This window comes from Mastigoproctus giganteus, chromosome 6 (genome assembly GCF_048544385.1).
Source record: "Mastigoproctus giganteus isolate SK-2022 chromosome 6, ASM4854438v1, whole genome shotgun sequence".
Classification (NCBI taxonomy): Eukaryota; Metazoa; Arthropoda; class Arachnida; order Uropygi; family Thelyphonidae; genus Mastigoproctus; species Mastigoproctus giganteus.
In genome coordinates, this window is record NC_143580.1 from 191,024,256 (window position 1) to 191,045,141 (window position 20,886).

Genomic DNA, 20,886 nt, shown 5'->3' on the forward strand with positions numbered 1-20,886 from the left:
TATTGTTGGGATATCAGAGATGTAGTGTCACACAGACATAAGCAGTGCAGAATTGGAATTTGGGGAGTACAATGTGTACAGAAAGGATAAACAGGTCAGGAAGGGAGGAGGGGGTTATGCTGTTAGTTAAGAAACACACAAAATCTAAGGAAGTGCATCCAATCGATGTTGGTGGACAATGCAATGTTGAGTCTGTTTTGTGTGACATAAGCACAGGGAAAGGAAAAATGAGAGTAGGTGTGTGTTATAGGCCTAATGAATCTGATGAGTATAATGAGCAATTGTGCAGAGAAATAGTGGGCCAGTAAATAAGAGTGTCAATGGGGGATTTTTAATTTCTCAGAAATTGGTTGGAATTTGTGGGTTAGTCACTCACACACTAGCAAGGCTTTTTTGGATTTACTGGATGATTGTTTTCTACAGCAGCATGTTCAGGAGGCTACTAGAGAGAGTAATACTCTTTATCTGATTATCAGCAGTGATTCTTCATGCATCAAGAATCTGCAGATAAAGGAAACAATAGGTGGCAGTGATCACAGTGTGCTGAAGTGGGATTTACTCAGAGGTAACTACCATCAAGGGTAAAGGGAAGGGTTTTTGCTTTCGTAATGGTGACTATGGTGGTCTGAGACAGTATTTAAATTCTATATGGTGAGACAGTATTTACATTCTATTCCTGATGATGTTACCAACAGCAAATTCAAAATGGGAAGCATTCAAAGAAATAATTTTGGAAGCTACTAGGCTTTTCATACCAACTAAGAAATATTGTTCAAGGCAAGGCCTAAATGGATGTCAGATGAACTAATTAGCCATGTGGCAGAGAAGAAAAATGCATGGGATACATATAAATTAACAGGTGACACAGAAGCCTATGATAGACATAAGTTGGTCTGTAACCAAGTCACAGAGAAATTGTTGAAATTGTTAGGCAGGCAAAGGCAGATTACAAGAAATCTTTGGTAAAGGATGCAAAGAAAAACAGCAGAGTTCTTTACTTATGTAAACTCTAGAAGGAAAGGGATGAATCAGATTGGTCCACTAGATATTGATGGTTCAACTGTTGATGATCCTGCTCAGGTGGCTAACAAATTAAATCAGTATTTTGAATCTACATTCACATATGAGGAGTTATTCAGGGAAGGGAATGCCAGAGGTGAATTAAACTCTGGCAGTGAGCTAGATGATTTTGTAATAACTGAGAGGAAAGTGTAGGAGAAATTGTTGAATATAACATAAAAAAGGACCCTTGGTGGATGCGATCTATCCAATTATATTAAAGGAAGCAGCAAAGGAAGTAAGCAAACCCTTAGCCATAATTATGAGGGCTTCCTTGGATTCAGGGGAGGTACCCATGGACTGGAGATGTGCAAATGTGACCCCAATTCACAAAGGAGGATCAAAGGGCGACACAAGTAATTATAGACCTATTAGTTTAACTTCTGTTCCAGGGAAATTAATGGAGGCACTGGTTAAAGAAGCACTGCAGGATCATCTAGACAAGACTTCAGAGCTCGGACACAGCATGGTTTTGTTAAGGGAAAGTCTTGACTGACCAATTTGATTGGATACTATGATGTGGTTACAAAGGAACTGGATGCAGGGAATAACTTTGATATCATATATTTGGATCTTAGAAAGGCTTTTGATACTGTTGCCCATGGAAGACTGCTACACAAATTGGAGCAGTGTGGCATTGGAGGCAAATTGCTGCTATGGATAAAGGGATGGCTGAGTAGGAGAAGACAGAGTGGTAATCAATGGACACTGCTCTTCGTGGACTAATGTTATTAGTGGAGTCTCTCAGGGTTCAGTGTTGGGTCCATTGTTGTTTTCTGTATTTATAAATGATATTAATGATGGTATATCAGGCTTAATGTCCAAGTTTGCAGACGATATGAAGGTCGGCATGGTTGTTAATGACACAAATGATGGTAGCTGCTGCAACAGGATCTAGAAAAGTTGAGCCGATGGGCTGAAAGGGGACAACTGAAGTTTAACATTGACAAATGTAAACTACTGCATATGGGAAGCAGAAACCCCAGAGTAAAGTATCAACTGTGTGGTACTACACTGACAGTGGTAGCGAGTGAAAAGGACCTATGGGTAATTGTGCAGGCAGATATGAAGTTTTCTGAGCAGTGCAGACGGTATGCAAGAGTAGCTCATGGTGTCTTGTCAATGATATACAGGAATTTTTCTAGCAATGATATACAGGAATTTTTTGTAAGGAGGTGATTATCCCCTTATATAAGGCAATGGTCAGGCCACACCTTGGGTACTTTATGTATACAGGTCTGGAGGCATCATTTTAAGAAGGATGTAGAGCTGTTGGAGCGAGTACAGAGACAGGCAACAAGATTAGTGAATGGAACAAAGGGTTGCTCTTACGAAGAAAGGCTTAAGTTTTGCAAATTACAGTGTCTGGAGACTAGACACCTGCGAGGTGATCTGATTGAGGTGATTAAAGCCTTGAATGGTTTGAGCATGCTCAATGCCGATGGGATTCTTCCTCTTGCTCAGAATAATCGCCTGAGAGGGCATAAATTAAAACTGAGGAAGACAGTTGTCCGATAGATGTGCGGAAGTTTGCCTTTAGCCAGCAGGTGGTTGATTGCTGGAACAAACTTCCATCTGTCGTAGAAGTTGATAGCTTAAACAGATTCAAGACAAAACTATACAAACATACGGAGCGAGTGGATGGGTGAAATGAGAAGGGTGTGTGTGTGTGTTTTTTTGGCTGATGCTATATAGGCTTGCTTTCTTGCATCATGTGTCCTTGCTAACTGATGAAGTTACCAGTGGCAATTCTAAATGGTAGCATTCAGGGATGTTATACAATGCTTACTACACCAACTAAGAAATTCATTCAAGGCACAGACCTAATGGATATCAGATGAATTGATGAGAGTTATAGCTTGTTGTTGTTGTTGGGAGCATTAGCAACTAAGGTCATATTGCTCCGGGGATATGCAATGGTCATTCCCTGACCTTTCCGCATCCTCCGTATTTGGTGGTCATGGGCTCAAACACCAGTCTCATCAAGAAGCGTGTGCTACGCATTGCTGCTCCTGCCCACCTGGTTACGGAGGCACCTAGACTCGTAGCAGTGAAGAAAAATGCATGGGATGCAAATAAATTATAAGCTGACAGAGATGTCTACAGTAGATATAAACTAGTCTGCAATAAAGTCACAAAGGACATTAGGCAAGCTAAGGCAGATTACGGTATGAATGGATTAATTGCTGATAATCCTGTTCAGGTTGCAAACAAACTGATTGAGTATTCTGAATTTACACTAAGAAGAAGTATATTTTAGGGATGCAGATGACAGAGTCAAATTCAGGAAGGGAGCTAAATGATTTTGTGATAACTGAGAGGAAAGTGGATAAGATATTGTTCAAGGGAAATGTAATAAAGGGACCTGGAGTGGTTAGGATCTATCTAGTTATATTAATGGAGGCAGCAAAAGAGACAAGCAAACCTTTAGCCACCATGTTTATAAGAGCAGGTCTGGATTCCTTCGTCAGGAATCCGGAAATTCTTTGTGAATAAAGATTCTATTAAATAAAATTAAAAGATAATCCTGAGATTGTGGTGGGATTTTTATTTTATTTTTTTGTTAGCGCACCGTCTTCTGTGGCCATACCTTTATGTGTTCTAACTATGGAGGAAGCACCATCAGTGGCACAGGATACTAAATTTTCCAAACTTGTTTTTCATCAAACCATGTTTTTAGAGCAGCAAAAATGGATGTGCCAGTACAGTCAGTTTCTATAGATTTTACAAACATCTCTTCTTGCAATTTACAATCATCGAAATAACAGCTTGCCATTAGAAGGACATTTTTGTCAGTAACTGTGGATTCATCAATCTGAATAAAAAATTTTCTTGTTTTTAGCTTGTCAATTAGCCACTCTTCAATATTAACTGACATCTCATTGATTTGTCTTCGAATTGAATCATTGCTCAATGGCAATGCTTTTAAAATACTGGAAGGATTTTGATGCATCACTGTTGAAATTACAGTTTCTAATGTAGGTTGCATAACAGTCACAGCAACTGTATGAGCACTACCAATTTTTGCAATGATTTCTTCAATTTTATAAGATGCAATCATTCCATCGTCATTTGCTTGTGTGTTCTTCTTAAATAAGGAAGTAACAATTACATTGCTCAAAATTCTGTTTTAAAATTTTTAAATATTCAATATGTTTACCAACTTTATCAGGATGTTTCCTTTTTAAGTGATCTAAAAGGCTTGATAGTTTTATAGCCTCATTTGAAAATAGAACTATTACACATAAGACACATGGGCTGTCTTGAATCATATGGGCTTTCAATAACACCATAAGCTAGATATTCATCCAGATACTGTTGACACTTTTTACACATTTTTTTTTCAGCATTGACATGATTAATGATGGGCTGAATAACTACAAAGAATTAAATAATAAAATATAAACTATTTTTATTTAACTTTCATAGCCCATGTCACTCACAAAAGTACTGTGGATCAAAAATAAACAACTTCCACAAGGAAACAATAAATCAATACTGATTGTCGCTTAAAAAGTAGAAACCATATACAAACATTTCCTCATCCCATCCATGCCTCATATTGACCAATGAAACAAACGAATAAATAAATAAACCATGCCCACCAAGCCAATTCCAAAGTCACAGCTGTCAGAAAGGCACAAACGTCAAGGATTGCAGAGACATTACCTCTGAAAGCACTTAAGAATTTAATGCCTATGAAAAGCAAAGGCGGTTGAATTAAATCATGCCCACTATCTTCCTTTTATTCAAATTTCTCACTCGCTCCTAATATAATATACCTATATGTTAAAAATCAGTTGTCTCAGGGGAAAAGAAAACCCAATGAAAGAAATTAAATATTAAGGAATAAGATGTCATCAGGTAGAAATGAACTTTGAACAGCCACAAACCATTGTAATACACATGATTCTTTTGCCCCCCTTGGGAGCGATATCATCACCGCTGAGAACCCCTGGTTTAGAGTTATGGTTGCTCTTATTTCTGATCTTGAATGATATTGATGAGGAAATAATAGGTACGATGTTAAAATCTGCAGATGATAGATGCAAGGTTCAGGAGGGTAATTAACAATGCAAATCAAGCTGAGGGTCTTCAGAATGATGTGGAGTGATTTCAAAGAGGGTTACAGAAATGAAAATTACATTTTCATGCTGTCAAATAAGGTTCTACATCTGGTAAATAACAACTCAAGAATAACTTATACACTAGGTGGGGTAAAGATAAAGAGTATAAATGAAAAGAGGCTTGGAGGTAATGATACAACCACACACGAAGGTTAACGTGCTACTTCATGCAGATCTAGACGAACTAAACAGATGGGCAAAAATGGCAAACTGGTTTAACAATGATGAATGCAAATAATGTGTTTGCATAGTAATAACCCCAGAATAATGTACCGCTTGAGTAGCACCAAACTCAAGGTAGTTAGCTGATAAGAAAAAACATCTAGCGTTCATTATACAGTCTGATATGAAGTTCTCCAAGAACTACAGAAAAGCTGATAGAAGAGTTTATGAGGTTCTGTCAGTGATACACAGCAACTTGGACAAAGAAGTGATTATCTCATTGTATAAAACAATGGTTAGGTTACATCCTGAATACTGCTTACAGGTCGGGAAACTTCCTTTCAGGAAGGACACATCTGCCGGACAGTGTTCAGATAAGCAACAAGATTTTGGAATGCAAAATGATATTCTTACCAGGAAAGACTGGAGTTCTGTAAATTCTAGCATCTGGAACCTAGGCATCTGTGTGGTGGCCTAACCGAAGTGTTTAAGGCTTTAAAGGAGATTAGGAAAGAAAATGCCGATAAAGTCTTACTCTTTCTTAAATTACACACTAGAAACAAAATGAAAAAGGACGGTGGCAAAACAGATGAGCAAAAATTTTCCTTCAGCTAGAAAGTATTTGATTATCAGAATAAACTGTCACCCAAAGTTGTGGAAACAGGAAAATGATTTTTTTTTTTTTTTTTTTTTGCCAATGCTGTAAAGCCTACTTATGCAAAGTGGAGGAGAAATTGTTGAAGGTAAACAAAAAAAAAAGGCACCTGGGGTGGATGGGATCTATCCAGTTATATCAGAGGTGGCATTAGAAGCAAGCAAACCCTTAGCCATAATTATGAGAGCATCCTTGAACTCGAGGGAAGTCCCTACAGACCTGTTAGTTTAACTTCTGTTCCGGAGAAAATAATGGAGTCACTTGTTAAAGAAACATTGCAGAATCATCTAAACAAGGCTGCAGTAATAATTCAGACACAGCATGGGTTTGTGATTAACAAATTTGATTGGATACTATGATGTGGTTACAAAGGAACAGGATGCAAAAAATAATTTTGATATTGTATACTTGGATTTCAGGAAAGCTTTTGATACTGTTGTGCATGGAAGACTACAGTACAAATTGGAGCAGTATGGTATTAAAGGCAAGTTGCTATAATGGATAAAAGGGTGACTGAGTGGGAGAAAGCAGAGTGGTAATCAATGGAGGCTGCTCTCCATGGACTAATGCTATTAGTGGAGTCCCGCAGTGTTCAGTGTTGGGCCGACTGTTGTTTTGTATATTTATGAATGATATTGATGAAGGTATATCAGGCTTAATGCGAAGTTTGCAGATAACACAAAGGTTGGCATGGTAGTTAATGTCAGTAATGGCAGTGTGCTACTCCAACAGGATCTAGAAGTTGGGCAGATGGTCCAAGAAGTGGCATCTCAAGTTTAACATTGACAAATGCAAAGTACTACATATGGGTAGAAGTAATCCCAGAGAAAAGTACCAACTGTGTGGTACTACACTTATGGTGGTAGAAAATGAAAAAGACCTGGGAGTAATTGGGCAGTGAGATACAAAGTTTTGTGAGCAGTGCAGACAGGCTGTCAGAGCAGGTCATGGGGTATTGTCAATGATATACAGGAATTTTGCTAGTAGGGAAAAGGTGGTGATTATCCCTTTGTATAAGGCAATGGTCAGGCTCATTTTAGGAAGGATGTAGAGTTGATTGAGCAAGTTGTTGTTGTTGTTGTTATTTGGTTTTTAGGAGTATTAGCAACTAAGGCCATATTGCTCCGGGGATATGCGGTGGTCATTCCCCGACTTTTCCGCATCCTCCGTATTTGGTGGTCACGGGCTCAAACCCTGATCTAATCAAGAAGCAAGTGCTATGCACTGCTGCTCCTGCCCACCTGGCTACGGAGGCACCAGCTCGCTTGAGCAAGTACAGAAAAGGGCAACAAGATTGGTGAGGGGGTCCTCTTAAGCTTTGCAAATTGCAGTGTCTGGAGACTAGGCACCTGCGAGACGATCTGTATAAGACCTTGAATAGGTTGAGCAGGTTCAATTCTTATGGGATTCTTCCTCTTGCTCAGATTATGAACCTGAGGGACAATAAATTCAAATTGAGGAAAAACAGTTATAAAATAGATGTGCAGAAATTTGCCTTTAGCCAGTGGGTAGTTGATTGCTGGAACAAACCTTTAGAAGGAATGTTCATGTGCAATTTTTTTTTTTTTTTTTTTTTTTGGGCTGATGCTAAATAAGCTTGCTTTCTTGCATCACATGCCTCTATTACTTCCTTACATCATTTTTCAATATAAACATTATTAACATGTTTTTAATGCATCAAATAGTCAAGCAATAGTGTTTGCTTAACTATTTTGGTGATGCAAGAACTAGTGCTAATATATTTTATTTATAGTGCTAATGGTGTTAGGTGGGTTGTGGGAATATTCACACAAAGGAACACTTATAAATTGTCTACATACCTTCAATTTTTCCATTTCTGTTTTGGCTGCCTGTCGAGCTTTTCCTATTGCACAACCATAATATCCCTTTTAAAAAAAGTATGTCTTTAATTTGAGCATGTCAAGTTTTATTAAAACAAAAGCAAAAAGAAAAAAATTCTTACAATTAGTATGCTTAATTATTTATAAAAGGAATTTTATTAATTTTTTATTAATTTTATTAATAATTTTAATAAATAATTTTATTATTTATATAATAAAAGGAAAAATAATTTAAAAGGTTATATGATATTTTTGGACCTGATGATAAAATCCCAAAGTGGGTTTCAAAATAGTGCCTACTAAGTAATTTGATGGACAAACTGGAAATAACCAAGTGTTGAAAAAATTCTTGTATTTAGTATTCAGTAAATTGATTAATTCAAGTAGTGTAACTGTGTTTCCTTAAATAATAATAATTGGTAATAACATTGCCACACAATGCCTCTAACTCAATATATTGTACATTATTTTAATAATCAGGAAAATGGAATGAATACTGTCATGTGAAACATTTCTATATTTACATTTAATTGTTACTTATATGTATTTTGTGTGCTGAATCCATTGTGTTAATATTTTGGTAGCAAAAAGATCTAAACCTCCCAAACACTTCCTAGTTCATTTCACAAATATACATGGTCTCAATTCTAATCTCAATGATGTCCATTTCCACTTGCAGTCTGCCAAACCCCATGTACTTTTTCTGACAGAATCTCAGTTATCAGTTGATTCAACTACTGCTCATCTCAGTTGCCCAAATTATTCGCTGTATGATTCCTTTCGCACAAAGGTGGTACTTGTGCATATGTCTGTTCCGATATTCCGTCAGAGACTTGTTAATTTGGAATCTCCTCTTTTCGATCTTCTATGGCTTAAAATCTCTCTACCTCATTGTGTCAAATTCATCTGTTGTCTCTACTGTTCTCCTAACTCCACTAATCACTTGGAGCTCTTTGACTTCCTCTCTTTGCAACTTGACTTTCTCCAGTCCAAAGTGAGGTAATTTTCTCACTGTTTTGGGTCATTGTTTGAGTAAAAGACTCAAACAATGATGACAAACAGTAGGACCTACAACTGAACCGTGCCTTGCTGGAGGGACTCAGTCTATGAGAAGACACTCATAATGAAAATGGCTCTCAAAAATGTATTCAGAGATCATCCCAACAGAATATCCACAGGTCTGAGGTCACAAATTGTGACCATATTCCACAAAATGGAAACAATACTCAATGACACATATGTAGAGAACGAGACAGCTGTTGCATGGCTGCAAACCTATATAGAATGCGGGGAAAACCAATGTCACAGCGCACCCCGACATACTCAGAAGTGCTGAGGATCCCAAAAGAAACCGAAACACAACTAACTACAGAGATGCACCAGAAGAAGAAAGCGCTGTTACCGACACCAAATTTGGTGATACTCCGACCAAAGGAGTCAGGCAAGATCCCCACAAGCGAGGTACTAAAAACAAAAATAATCAATAATATGAGGGAGGACCTCAGGGAAACAAGAATAAAACGCATATGAAAAATGAGAGACATAGGATTAGTGATCGAGACAGAGACCAGACAAGAAGTGCAGAGCATCATGGATAACCCAAAGATTGATGCCCTTGGCTTAGCAGCACAACCACCCAAAAGGAAGGGGCCAGCAATTTTAATTTATGACGTCAATCCAGAAGTCACAGCTGAACAACTGGCCAAAGAAATCTACAAAGAGAAATACTGGGCAAGGAAACACATGACGTAATAATCCCAAAGTTTCGTATCAAAGCAAGAGGGGGGGAATAAATAACAACTGGAGTGTGGACCTCATTCTGGAGGACTGGCAAGTCCTGAAGGATAGACCAGGGTTGTACATTGAGTGGGGCAGTTTCTGTTTTCGGGAACGAGTGGCAGTTCCAAAATGCTTTAGATGCTGCAAGTTCGGCCACTGCGCAGAGAAGGGACACAACTTTAAGGACTGCCCGCATAAAGACAGAGAAGCCACCTAAGTAAACTATAAGACAATGAAAATGGAACATGCGCATTCAATCAGGGACCCCACGTGCCCAATGTACCTAAAGGAAAAGAGCATATACAGTGAAACTTCCTTTTAACGGACAGCCACGGGGAACGAAAATGTGTCCGTTAAAGAGAAGTGTCCACTAACAAGAAGTCTGAGGGAGAAAAAAAAAAAGAAAGAAAGAAAAATTGTTAAACGTTTAATGTAAAATTAAATTAAAATATATACAGATTTTGAACAATATTTTTGTAAATAATATACAATTACATACACAAGATGTTGTTGTTGTTGTTAAATTTGTTGGTGCATCAGCAACTTAGGCTATAATGCACTACACACATACACAAGAGATAAAGAAAATCGTTAAACATTTAATGTAAAATTAAATTAAATTATTACAGATTTTGCACAATATTTTTGTAAATAATATACATACAATTGTGCTACGCATATTATGACTTTATCTTAAGAAAAATACATACAGTAATCACTTATTTTCTTCTGCACCTTCTTCCGGCTGATAATTTTGTTTTCAACATTTGTTTGGAGTGAAGAAACCATTGAAAGTCCTTCAGTATCTTCTTCAGCGGTGAAAAAAATTTTTAAACGATTGATTTGTATGAGCGCTTCTTCTATTTTCATCGGTGGTTCGTCGTTAATATGTTCTTCGACATAATGACCTCCTTCCATTTCTTCATCCTCACGAGGAACTTCTTGAAAAATATCGATGATAATGTCGTTGATATCTAGAGCACCATCTTCTGTAGTGAGGTTTGAGTTTATATCTTTGTAGCCAGGGTCACTTGTAGCGGAAGTATCGTACATTATCAATAGATGTTGAAGTTCTTGTTCTTCTTGGTGCTCCACATTGCTGTTCACAACTTCAATTTTTGCGTTTGAGAAGCCAAACTTTACAAAACAGTTCATGACAGTTTGTTTTCTAATTGCATTTACTGAAGAGGAAATCCATTGAATCGCATCTAGGATGCTGATTTTCTTTGCAAGGTCATTCGCACATGTTACATCGTTCATGTTTGCAATGAGATGTCTTAAAACACGTTTTCTGTAGTGAAGTTTAAAATTTTTTATTATCCCTTGATCCAAGGGCTGACACTGCAGATGTGTTTGGTGGCAGAAAAACGATTTGAATGTTGGACAATTCAATGTGCGGGTGAGATGCAGCATTATCCATGAAAAGAATAATTTTTCTGTTTTGACGAATCATGTTTTGGTTAAAGTGACTTATCCATTCGCTCATGATATCTCGTGTCATCCACGCTTTTTTATTAGACTTCCAGTCAACATCCAAAAGATTCAACTTTATGCCCTTGAAACAACGAGGATTTTGTGGGTTTCCTATAAAAAGAGGTTGTTCAAAGTCTCCCAGCATATTTGTACACAATAGTACAGTCAAGCGTTCCTTAGAAATTTTTCCGCCCCGGCACTTTTCGTTTTTTAGACTCATTGTTTTTTCAGGAAGAGCTTTAAAAAAACAACCCTGTTTCGTCTCAGTTGTAAATATCCTTAGCTTCAAAATCACGACATAAATCTTCCAATTTGACGGTCCACTCTGTTACAACCCCAGTATCAACAGATCCACCTTCACCACTTACGGTTTTCCAAGAAATTTTATGCCGAGTTTTGAACTTGTCTAGCCATCCCACAGAAGCTTTGAACTCATTTACTCCCATAGATTTCGCAATCTCCAAAGCCTTTTCCCTAATAATAAGCCTATTAATGGGAATTTTTTTAGCACGTGCACGACAAATTTGAAGTCCAACAGTTTTCGGGAATGATTTTTGAACCTGATCATTTCCGTGTTGCCAAAATTGTTTGAGCAGTTCATTTTTTTTCTTTAGGATGTCGCTTACCTGCGTCTTCCCGATTTAGAATTTTGCAGCGAGATTGCGAACACTATTTTTTTGCCGATCATACGCATTAATGAATTTGACTTTATCTTTTAAAGTTAAATGTTTACGAGAAGACATTATGCACTTCATACGACACTGAACAAAACTCAAAATTGAAACGACGAAAGGCCGACCATATTTCTCCCCCCTGCACACACCGAATTCATCAGAAGTTTTACACGTGCCTTAAAATTCTTGAAAAAGGGTTTAGAACCATGATGTAAACCTTGATAAAATTCAGAGAATCGGAAATAGAAAATAAACACACGATTGGGGCAATACGTGGAAGAAACATTCCTAGAAAAAGGGCTGTGAGCTCGCCTGCTGTCCGTTATGGGGAGATCAAATTAAGTGCTAATCTAAACGAAACAGTGCAGATTGCCTGTCCGCGTCCGTTACAGAGAATGTCCGCTAGACAGAAGCTGCAAACACGTTAAAACCAATGGAAGTGAGTTGGGGAATTTGAAAATGTCCGTTGTAGAGAGAGAGATGTCTGTTAATGAGAGGTGTCCGTTAGGAGAAGTTTCACTGTACTAGAACAGGATCGATTATGGGGACAAGAATTAAAAAATACAACACAACAATGATAAGATAATTCAGACAAATGCCCAATGAGCAAAAACAGTGGCAGACCAAATCAGGGTCGAGGCTGACAAGGAAAACACCGACGTAATAATACTGCAGCCACACATTCACACAAAGTGGGTAGTGGGGTGCCCACTGCAATATAAAACTATCCACATGGAGGAGGATACTTCATGAGTAGCGATCCTAGTCAGAAACACTAACATCACTGCAACAAAAATAAGCCAACTGTGCATATGCCCAACTTATAACAGCACTGGGCTCCTATGTAGTGGCCCTCTATAGCAGGCCAGGACAGGGCATAGAGATCACAATAAACTACCTGTGTCACCTCCAGAACACACTGCCACCCCCCACTATGGCACAGCTGTTGGGTTTTTAGGAGCATTAGCAACTAAGGCCATATTGCTCTGGGGATATGCGGTGGTCATTCCCTGACCTTTCCGCATTCTCCATATTTGGTGCTATGGCGCAGCGCCACTGCTGATAGAAGAGGAACTACAAATGGACAGATACTGGAAAACTACATGATAGGATTCCACTTTACTGTACTGAATCAACCACACCACCTGCCAACATTCTGCAACACCCTCTGGGAGGCCACTATCAACATCACCCTAGCAACTAGGAACCTGGCGAACCAATTGGCTGACTGGAGGGTGGAGGAAGCATGGACCACCTCGGACCATCGAGTCATTACCTATAAGATAACAAAAACGCCAACTAGGGCAACAACGGTGAAGCAAATACACTACAGATATACAGTTGCCAAAGCAGACTGGTCCAATACAAAGAGCTATTAGCTCTTTGTATTGGACTTTGTATTACACTGTACTAGCAACAGCAGTTAAGAACAAACCTCAGTCTCTGCACCCATGGAACAACCCGGGACATTGCCACCCTCCAGTGGCAAATGAACAAAGCAAGGAAAGAGGGCTCGAAGAACATAGCCACCAAGTGAGGTCGAAGCCCTGAGACAGACATAGGCAAATTCGAAACAGATATACTGATGCCATAAAAATAAGTAAAAGGCACTCTTGGGAGCTTTTGGTATCCACTGCAGGCAACACTGACCCCTGGGGGCTTTGTGTATAGGGTAACCACCAATAAGGTAGTGGTGGTCACCACCACCAAGACCTGGGAGCAGTTGATGAACAACATACTCGACACAATCTTTCAAAAACCAAACCAGCCCCGCCGGCACAGCAGTAGATATGCGAGAGCAACATCAACTGAGCCCCTCTTTACACTGGAAGAACTCAGTGAGGCCACTACTGAGTTCTTCATAAGAAATGTAAAATTCCCTGGCCTTGACTATGAGCTGCACCTTCTCCGTACACTATACAATAGATGGCTGGAAACAGGACTTTTTCCAACAGCATGGAAAACAGCTAATCTAAAATTAATTCTGAAAAACCCTACTAAAAATTCGGAGGCCTACTGACTCATCGCACTGCTCCCAGTGGCAAGTAAACTGTTTGAAAGGCTACTTCATGCGAGAATTATAACGAACTATGAAGCAGCAGGCCTCCACGCAGGTAACCAGTATGGCTTTAGACCAGGGGTCCTCAAATGTCGACGCACTGGGGTATCTGCTCAGAATTGCACAGTACTGCAGTTGAAAGTATTTACTGCTCATCTCTGTTGACTTTGCCGGGGCGTTTCACTCACTTTGGTGGCCAAGCGTCTTGGCAAGGTTGCAGGAGGCTGGGGTGCTGCTCAACCTGTACAAAGCCACACAAAACTAACTAATGCAAAGAGTGGAGATCAATGTACACTACCAAAGAATCAAAAGAGAAGTACACAGAGGATGTCCGCAGGGGTCGGTGTTGGGGCTGCTCCTGTGGAACATGGTCCTAGATGAGTTCCTGAAGATGGATCTGGGACCTGTGGGGGTGCTCGCCTTTGCTGATGACCTCACACTGACAGTGGAGGTGGACTCCAGGGCTGAACTGGAAGCACTGGAAAATCAAGCACTGCAGCAGTTACAGCAATGGGCATCAAAGAACCAGCTAAGAATATCGCCAGACAAAACCTCATTAATCCTCCTCAAAGGGACCTTAAATCTGCGACAGCCCCGGAAAATCAAAACCAATAATGTAACTATCAAGTTCATAAATCAATTGAAGTACTTGAGCGTTATCTTGGATAACAACTTAACGTCCAGCTGCACTTGAAATATATAAGGAAAAAAATTAGAGGATACTCCGGGCTGGTAGCTAGAATCACAAGGAAAGACTGGGGACTAAAGGAAAAATCTTCGTGCTATATTACAAAACAACCTTCTTACCGGCAATCACCTACGTCGCCGCAGTGTGGTTCCAAAAAAAACAGCACTGGCAGTAAACAAAAGAATACTAGAAATGACCCACAGGACCATACTTCTAAGAACAATGTGTGTTTGCAGCACAGTTAATACCCCAGCTATACAGGCAATAGCCGATGTGCTCCTGCTAGATTTGGAGGCTGTTCGGGCAGGACTGCTGTTCTTGTTAGCTAGGGGAGTGGCTGCCACTCATCAGGGCTATATGACTGATCCGATGGGAAACCTGAAAAATGAGAAAGTAAGACTACAGAACCACCTTTTAAACCTTTGGCAGTCGAGATGAATGGAGACCACCAAGGGCAAAATAAAGAAATTCATAATGGATCTCCGAAAAATATATCTAAACCAACTAGCCTGGTACTTCCCGGGATACCATTTGACTTCCCTGATAACTGGACATGGACCCTACAATGAAAAGCTGTACAGATTAGGACTCATCGACGACCCCAACTGTACATGTGGTGAAATGGAGACCCGGAATTACCTTTATAGACACGGAGGACGAATACAGAGCAATATCTCAAGTTGCACAGGACCTCTTCATCAGGAGAAAGACCCTGATCATCATCTGTGATTGACTGCACCACCATTGAGACAGAAACCAGATTCCATCCTGAACACCAGACAGGACAGCACAAGGACCAAAATCAAAGATGAGGAATACGAGGATGGGGCTTGCCCCATGTGTGACAAACCTGAAATTAGAAATGCAGCAGCTGCTGCCAACAGCCATACGGTGAACTAAAGAGAGCACTCTCACGCTCTTCATCCTTTAATCCAAACTCCCTGGGGGAGGATCTTTTGTCCCCTCCCACTCCCTTCTTGCTTTCCTCCTGGTGGGGCATGAGCATGCCCCACTGAAAGCTGAGGCCACCTACCCTATTGGCCCCAGCCTTCTGCCTCCCCTCCCTTTCTATCTACACGCCAGCGAAAGCTCCACACACCAAAAATTAAATATGACTAAATTATTTTACGCTCATAACTCAACCTAGCAACTCAAGCGACACTATCCCTATGCCAATGCAAAATAAAGATGCATTTATATATATATATATTTTTATATGTATATACAAATAAATTAGAATGAGAGTAAAAAGATAAATAAAATATAAAATAATGCCAGCAGTATGGCAAGACAAGAGCGAAAAAGTCGAAATTAAACTTAAGAATCAAACGAAACAGGGAGGGAAGAGAGGGATAACAAGAGTAAAAATATTGCAGCAGAAAATCTCTAAAGATAATTTAGAACATCTAATTATAAGAATAAATAATAATTCATTAAATTTTGAAAGCCAATTAAAATAGAAATTTAACCGCACCTCCTCTGACGGGCACCAGGTCCAAATTTACGTGAAATATCACCAACAGAGATCTAGACCACTACAGTAAAATAAAACAAAAATAAACCAAAAAATAGACTGACCATTATGCCCCATCTCAACAGAGGACCACAAGGCCAATAATGGTCAGGGAATCGCTGCATTACGATCGCTAGACAAATTGCCACAAAGGCGATTTGTCTAGCGATCAAAACAAAGGTGAGTCGATCGGAAGATCAGTCCACCACCCGATCCATAGAAGTAAGAGCACTGCTGTTCTTTTTCATAATTTTGGTGGATGACCTCTGAAGAAGACACAAAACTTATGAAAGATACTGCAATGCTATTTCTACCTTGGTCATTGTTTTTTCAAAATTTGCATTTCGTTCTTTTCTTTTCATTTTATTTCGTTACACTTTTTTCTTTTCCTTTCTTCCACCCTTTGTTCAACACATGTATCGCTCCCAGGGTACACCGTATTTTCATTAGTAGTATTAGTTAAATTCGATACTTATATGTATACTTTGGGGCAGCGTCTTTGGCACCCAGCGGCTAAATGACCAGATGAACAAACAGTATATGACACCACACATGAACAGTTCCAACACACTTTTAAATTTCTGGCATTTCCTAGCGAACTGGTTCACCTACAATGTAAGCATCGTGGAGATGGGGAGGAATCTCTGGTGCTGTATGACAACAACACACTTTACGCTTCTGCAATCGTTATGAATTTATAAAAATTACTATTGCAACGGTTTACGATTTGCATATATTTATTAATAAAATAATTTAAATAATACAATGAATATAATAAAACAAAAATATCAAAGAAAAAACTTACAAATATTCATTTATATCTACATAGAATTTAATTCTCTAAAAATGCAAAGAAAGTACATATAACTACAAAGAAATTAGAAAACAGATATTTTATATCCTGATTTTTCCAAATATCTGTTGATATTTCAACAGATATTTGAAAAATTTTGTTTGTCCTGCAGTGCTAACCACTGGAGGACAAACCAAAAAGCTCAGAGGTGTGACATTACAAAACAGGCCACACTTTATAGAAGTTTGTAATTGGATTAATCTGTTATTTTCGAAATTTGTAAAGTGGTTCTTCCCTGATATTTTTTTCCATAAATGATTATAAATCCCAAATTTATAATTTTTTTCACTCTCACAAAATAATAAAAATTTCTGGAATCATAAGTAGCACGTACAAAGATAATGGAGTATTTCTTTTAATAAAATTTTTATTTTTATTTTGAACAAAGAACACAAGTTGACCAGAAGCTATTATCTGTGTTGGGAATGCGCCTTAATCTTTTGACTGGCTATAGACAGCAGCTGACCAGCATGACTTCTCAATATGTGGGATATGTGGCTGCATACGTCTTACGTTCCGCTTACATTGCGGAACGGTAATCCCTTTAACCCTTAATTCGCGCTTTCTAATTTCTTAAATTGCCTAAAGGCCAGAGGTGGAAACAAAGCATACAAAGTTAAGCCTCTCATAATCCGTTCGTTATGTGGAAATTTTCTTTGTTATATGAAAACTTTTAAATGTAATTACCAAAAGGAATTCAAAAAATTCGCTATAAAGAAGTTTGTTAAACACAGGTTCGACTGTAATTAAATCAAAAATGAAGCAATTTTAAAATATATCATTGGTCTGATGTGCCCTTAAATTCCTGCACCTGGAGCTGGCGCCCCACTCTAGTTCTGGCTCTGCCCGGTTATAGGGATTGAAGGCACACATTAACAGTGGTCATATGTTTAAATGGAAGTCTTACTCCCACACACTGCTTGGCTGCTCACTGAGACAAACTGACATTATTCACAGGTTGGCACATATGCTAATAGAGACCATCCACCAGCTAGTGAGAAGCCAGTAACCTTTGAAACAGCTGACCTGGGCCCTGGAAGTGTCTCAGATTTTTAAATGTATAGTGAATTCAACTTCAAAGATAATGCTTTACAATTTAAAAATATATTAGTGGCTAAGGCAGAACTATGGATAAGAATATTTGTCATTAAGCTGAATATAAACCTAAGCCTTTCTTTCCCGATATTTGGCCTTTAGTGATTCCAATGATCAAAAATTTAATACAGTAAAGCATGTGAACTTTATTTCATCTCTTCACTGTTATCATATAACCAGTGTTGCCAACTGCCCATAAATTTACAAATGTTCTTTAAAAAAATTAAGTTATTTTTTTGTAATATATACACACATCTTTTTATACAAGTATTCATTTTGATATCTCAGTTAAAATTAAAATTTCTCTGTGGAATCATTCTTTTAACATATAAATCAAAAAGTTAAGAAAACAAACAGCTGTTGTGGCAGACTTGTTTCATACTGCACACTTCTGACATGTTGGATTGTGCAATGCACTTGACTGACAAGGGAAGTGCCACAGTTAAGGACATGAATTGGACCAAGCTTTTGCAATCAAGTGAAGTTTATTAACACAAAAATGTTTTTTTGGAATTAAGTACCAATATGCTTTAAGCTTCATGGTCTAGATGATACAGTCAAGCACCACACCCAAAACACGTCAATGGATAGGTTTGAGTGTGGAGACTGAATGGAATTGTAGTGAATGGTACTAAGGATTATGCAGCAAGATTAATCACTTCATTGCACTTTCTGCCACTGTTCTAGAGCCTGTAAATGTCAGGAATTACACTACTCCATTTCACATTTGTGAATGATATTGGGCTTATGTGCAGCTGGCCTAGCAGTGAAAGTGCTATGTAGCTGCCCATAGATGGATGACACACTGACAGAGGTTCCCGTGCCTTCTTGGAACTTATGGTTTGCCAATTCTGTGACTTTGAGGCTGTCCAGACCTCTTTCATTTAGGTATCACCAACGGTCTTCCATCTTTAAATGCCATCCACTACAATGGATTTTAAGGGGTTGAAATAAATTGTAGTTGCATGCACAGAACAGTTATTGATGTAACATCCATCCACCATCTTGCATTGAAAGTCTAAGTTCCAATTGATGACTAGTACGATCTCCTAATATACTGCAGCTGCACAGGCAGATCCACAAGATTTATAACATGTTCTCCAATGTACACATATCAGCTCGGTGATATGAACAAATAGGAACTTTTGGCACAATACACAATATTTGTGAATGGGAGTCCAAATACTTTTGATTATATAGCGTATACAATTAAAGATACAGTGGATGCTAGAATTATATGCAGTTATCAGTAAACATTGTTTAAATTTATTTTAAAATTAGATTAAAACAACCTGTTCAATTTTGTTTGTATTTTTGATTATGAGATTTATGAAAGAAAAAAAAGTTGTAAAAATATCCACTCTTAATCTTATAAAGTATACTAAGTGATAATGTTTACATGCAGAATATGAGTAGGTTAAAAAACTCTTAAACTTATTTAAAGCAAATTTATATAAAACAAAACTATTGTAAACTTACCCATGATATACCAGACGGATCAATGCAATGCAACTGAGGACCATCTGCTTCATATGATGCCATGATTACACTGCAACCAAAAGGTCTCACTGCACTATACAGAGTATAAGCATGCATGTACATAGCAACCCTATCCTTCAGATACTGAAATATACAGTAAATCAAAAATTAAAAATTATTTTACTAATAAACAAGTAACTTAAAAGTATTGAGAACTGTTAACTTTCAAAATCAAGTAGGTTAATATATGAAGTACATTATATTTCCAGACTATTCCAATTTTTTTTTCTTAAATTAAATGTGTTTTTCTTTTTTTCTGTGATTAAGAGAAATGGAAAATATTGTTATCTCCTTATCAATTAATTATATATCAACATGTTAGGTGATTTGTTATTTGGTTTTTAGGAGCATTAGCAACTAAGGCCATATTGCTCCGGGATATGCGGTGGTCATTCCCTGACCTTTCCGCATTCTCCGTATTTGGTGGTGACGGGCTCGAACCCTGGTCTAATCAAGAAGCGTGTGCTATGCACTGCTGCTCCTTCCCACCTGGCTAAGGAGGCGCCCCCCCATGTTAGGTGATGTATGCATTATTGCTTTCTTAATAATGTAAGCGTAATTTGTGTTCCTCACTATTAATACTTATTTGATTTCCCCCCCCCCCTGTGATTCACAGAAGTGAAAAGTAAAAAAAAAAATAAAAAATAAAAAATAACCTTTCTCCATTTAATTAATAATTAATTAATTATTATTATTAATAATTAATATATATATATATACAATATAACAGTTTTCATTTCACTACACATACCACAATATAATATTTTCAATGTTTTTAACGAACTTATTTTCCTCGATTATTAAAGAACTTAAATAACACATTTCATAGTACTTCTCTGATTAACTATGTTCTAACCTTGCTTGACACTGTTTTTCTTGGTCTGCCTCTCTAGGACTTACCATTCATACTCTTTTTCTGCTTTGAATGTCTGTCTTGCTATCTCCCTTCTGCTATCCTATCTAAATGTCTATATACCATCTTAATGTGGCTTCACTTAGAAGACTGAATTTTGGCTAACCCAGGCTTTTCCCCCACTCCCTATTTCCTCATTACCAGTGCCTCCAATTTGTAGTTCCATTTATTTTTCAGGAAACTATAATTTCTATAATTCTACTTTTTGATTAATACCTTAATTTCTTATCTACCTCTCACTTCCACAGGTTAAAATGGACTTAAATTCTGTTATATACAGGTAATTTCGTCTTTTGGCTAATTCCTATTTTGATTCAGATTTATTTTAGAAGAAAAAAAAAAAAAAAAAAAAAAAAAAAAAGTATCATAATATAACAGAAATTTTTCTTCATCCAATGTTGTAACATGGGTAGTTTGAATAATAAAAAATAATTGGACAAATTGTTAAATGGGATG

General features: G+C 37.9%; 1 protein-coding gene across 1 annotated transcript in view; it reads right to left on the reverse strand.

Moving 5' to 3' along the window:
* Nucleotides 1-20,886, reverse strand: part of LOC150084834 (proteasome subunit alpha type-3-like) — a 114,295-nt gene that overhangs the window by 29,738 nt on the left and 63,671 nt on the right. Inside the window, exons 5-6 of the mRNA XM_090375578.1 lie at nucleotides 19,458-19,601; nucleotides 7,824-7,889 (exon numbers count right to left, since the gene is read on the reverse strand). Coding sequence (XP_090231704.1) covers nucleotides 7,824-7,889; nucleotides 19,458-19,601 — 210 coding nt within the window. The remainder of the gene's footprint in view (nucleotides 1-7,823; nucleotides 7,890-19,457; nucleotides 19,602-20,886) is intronic.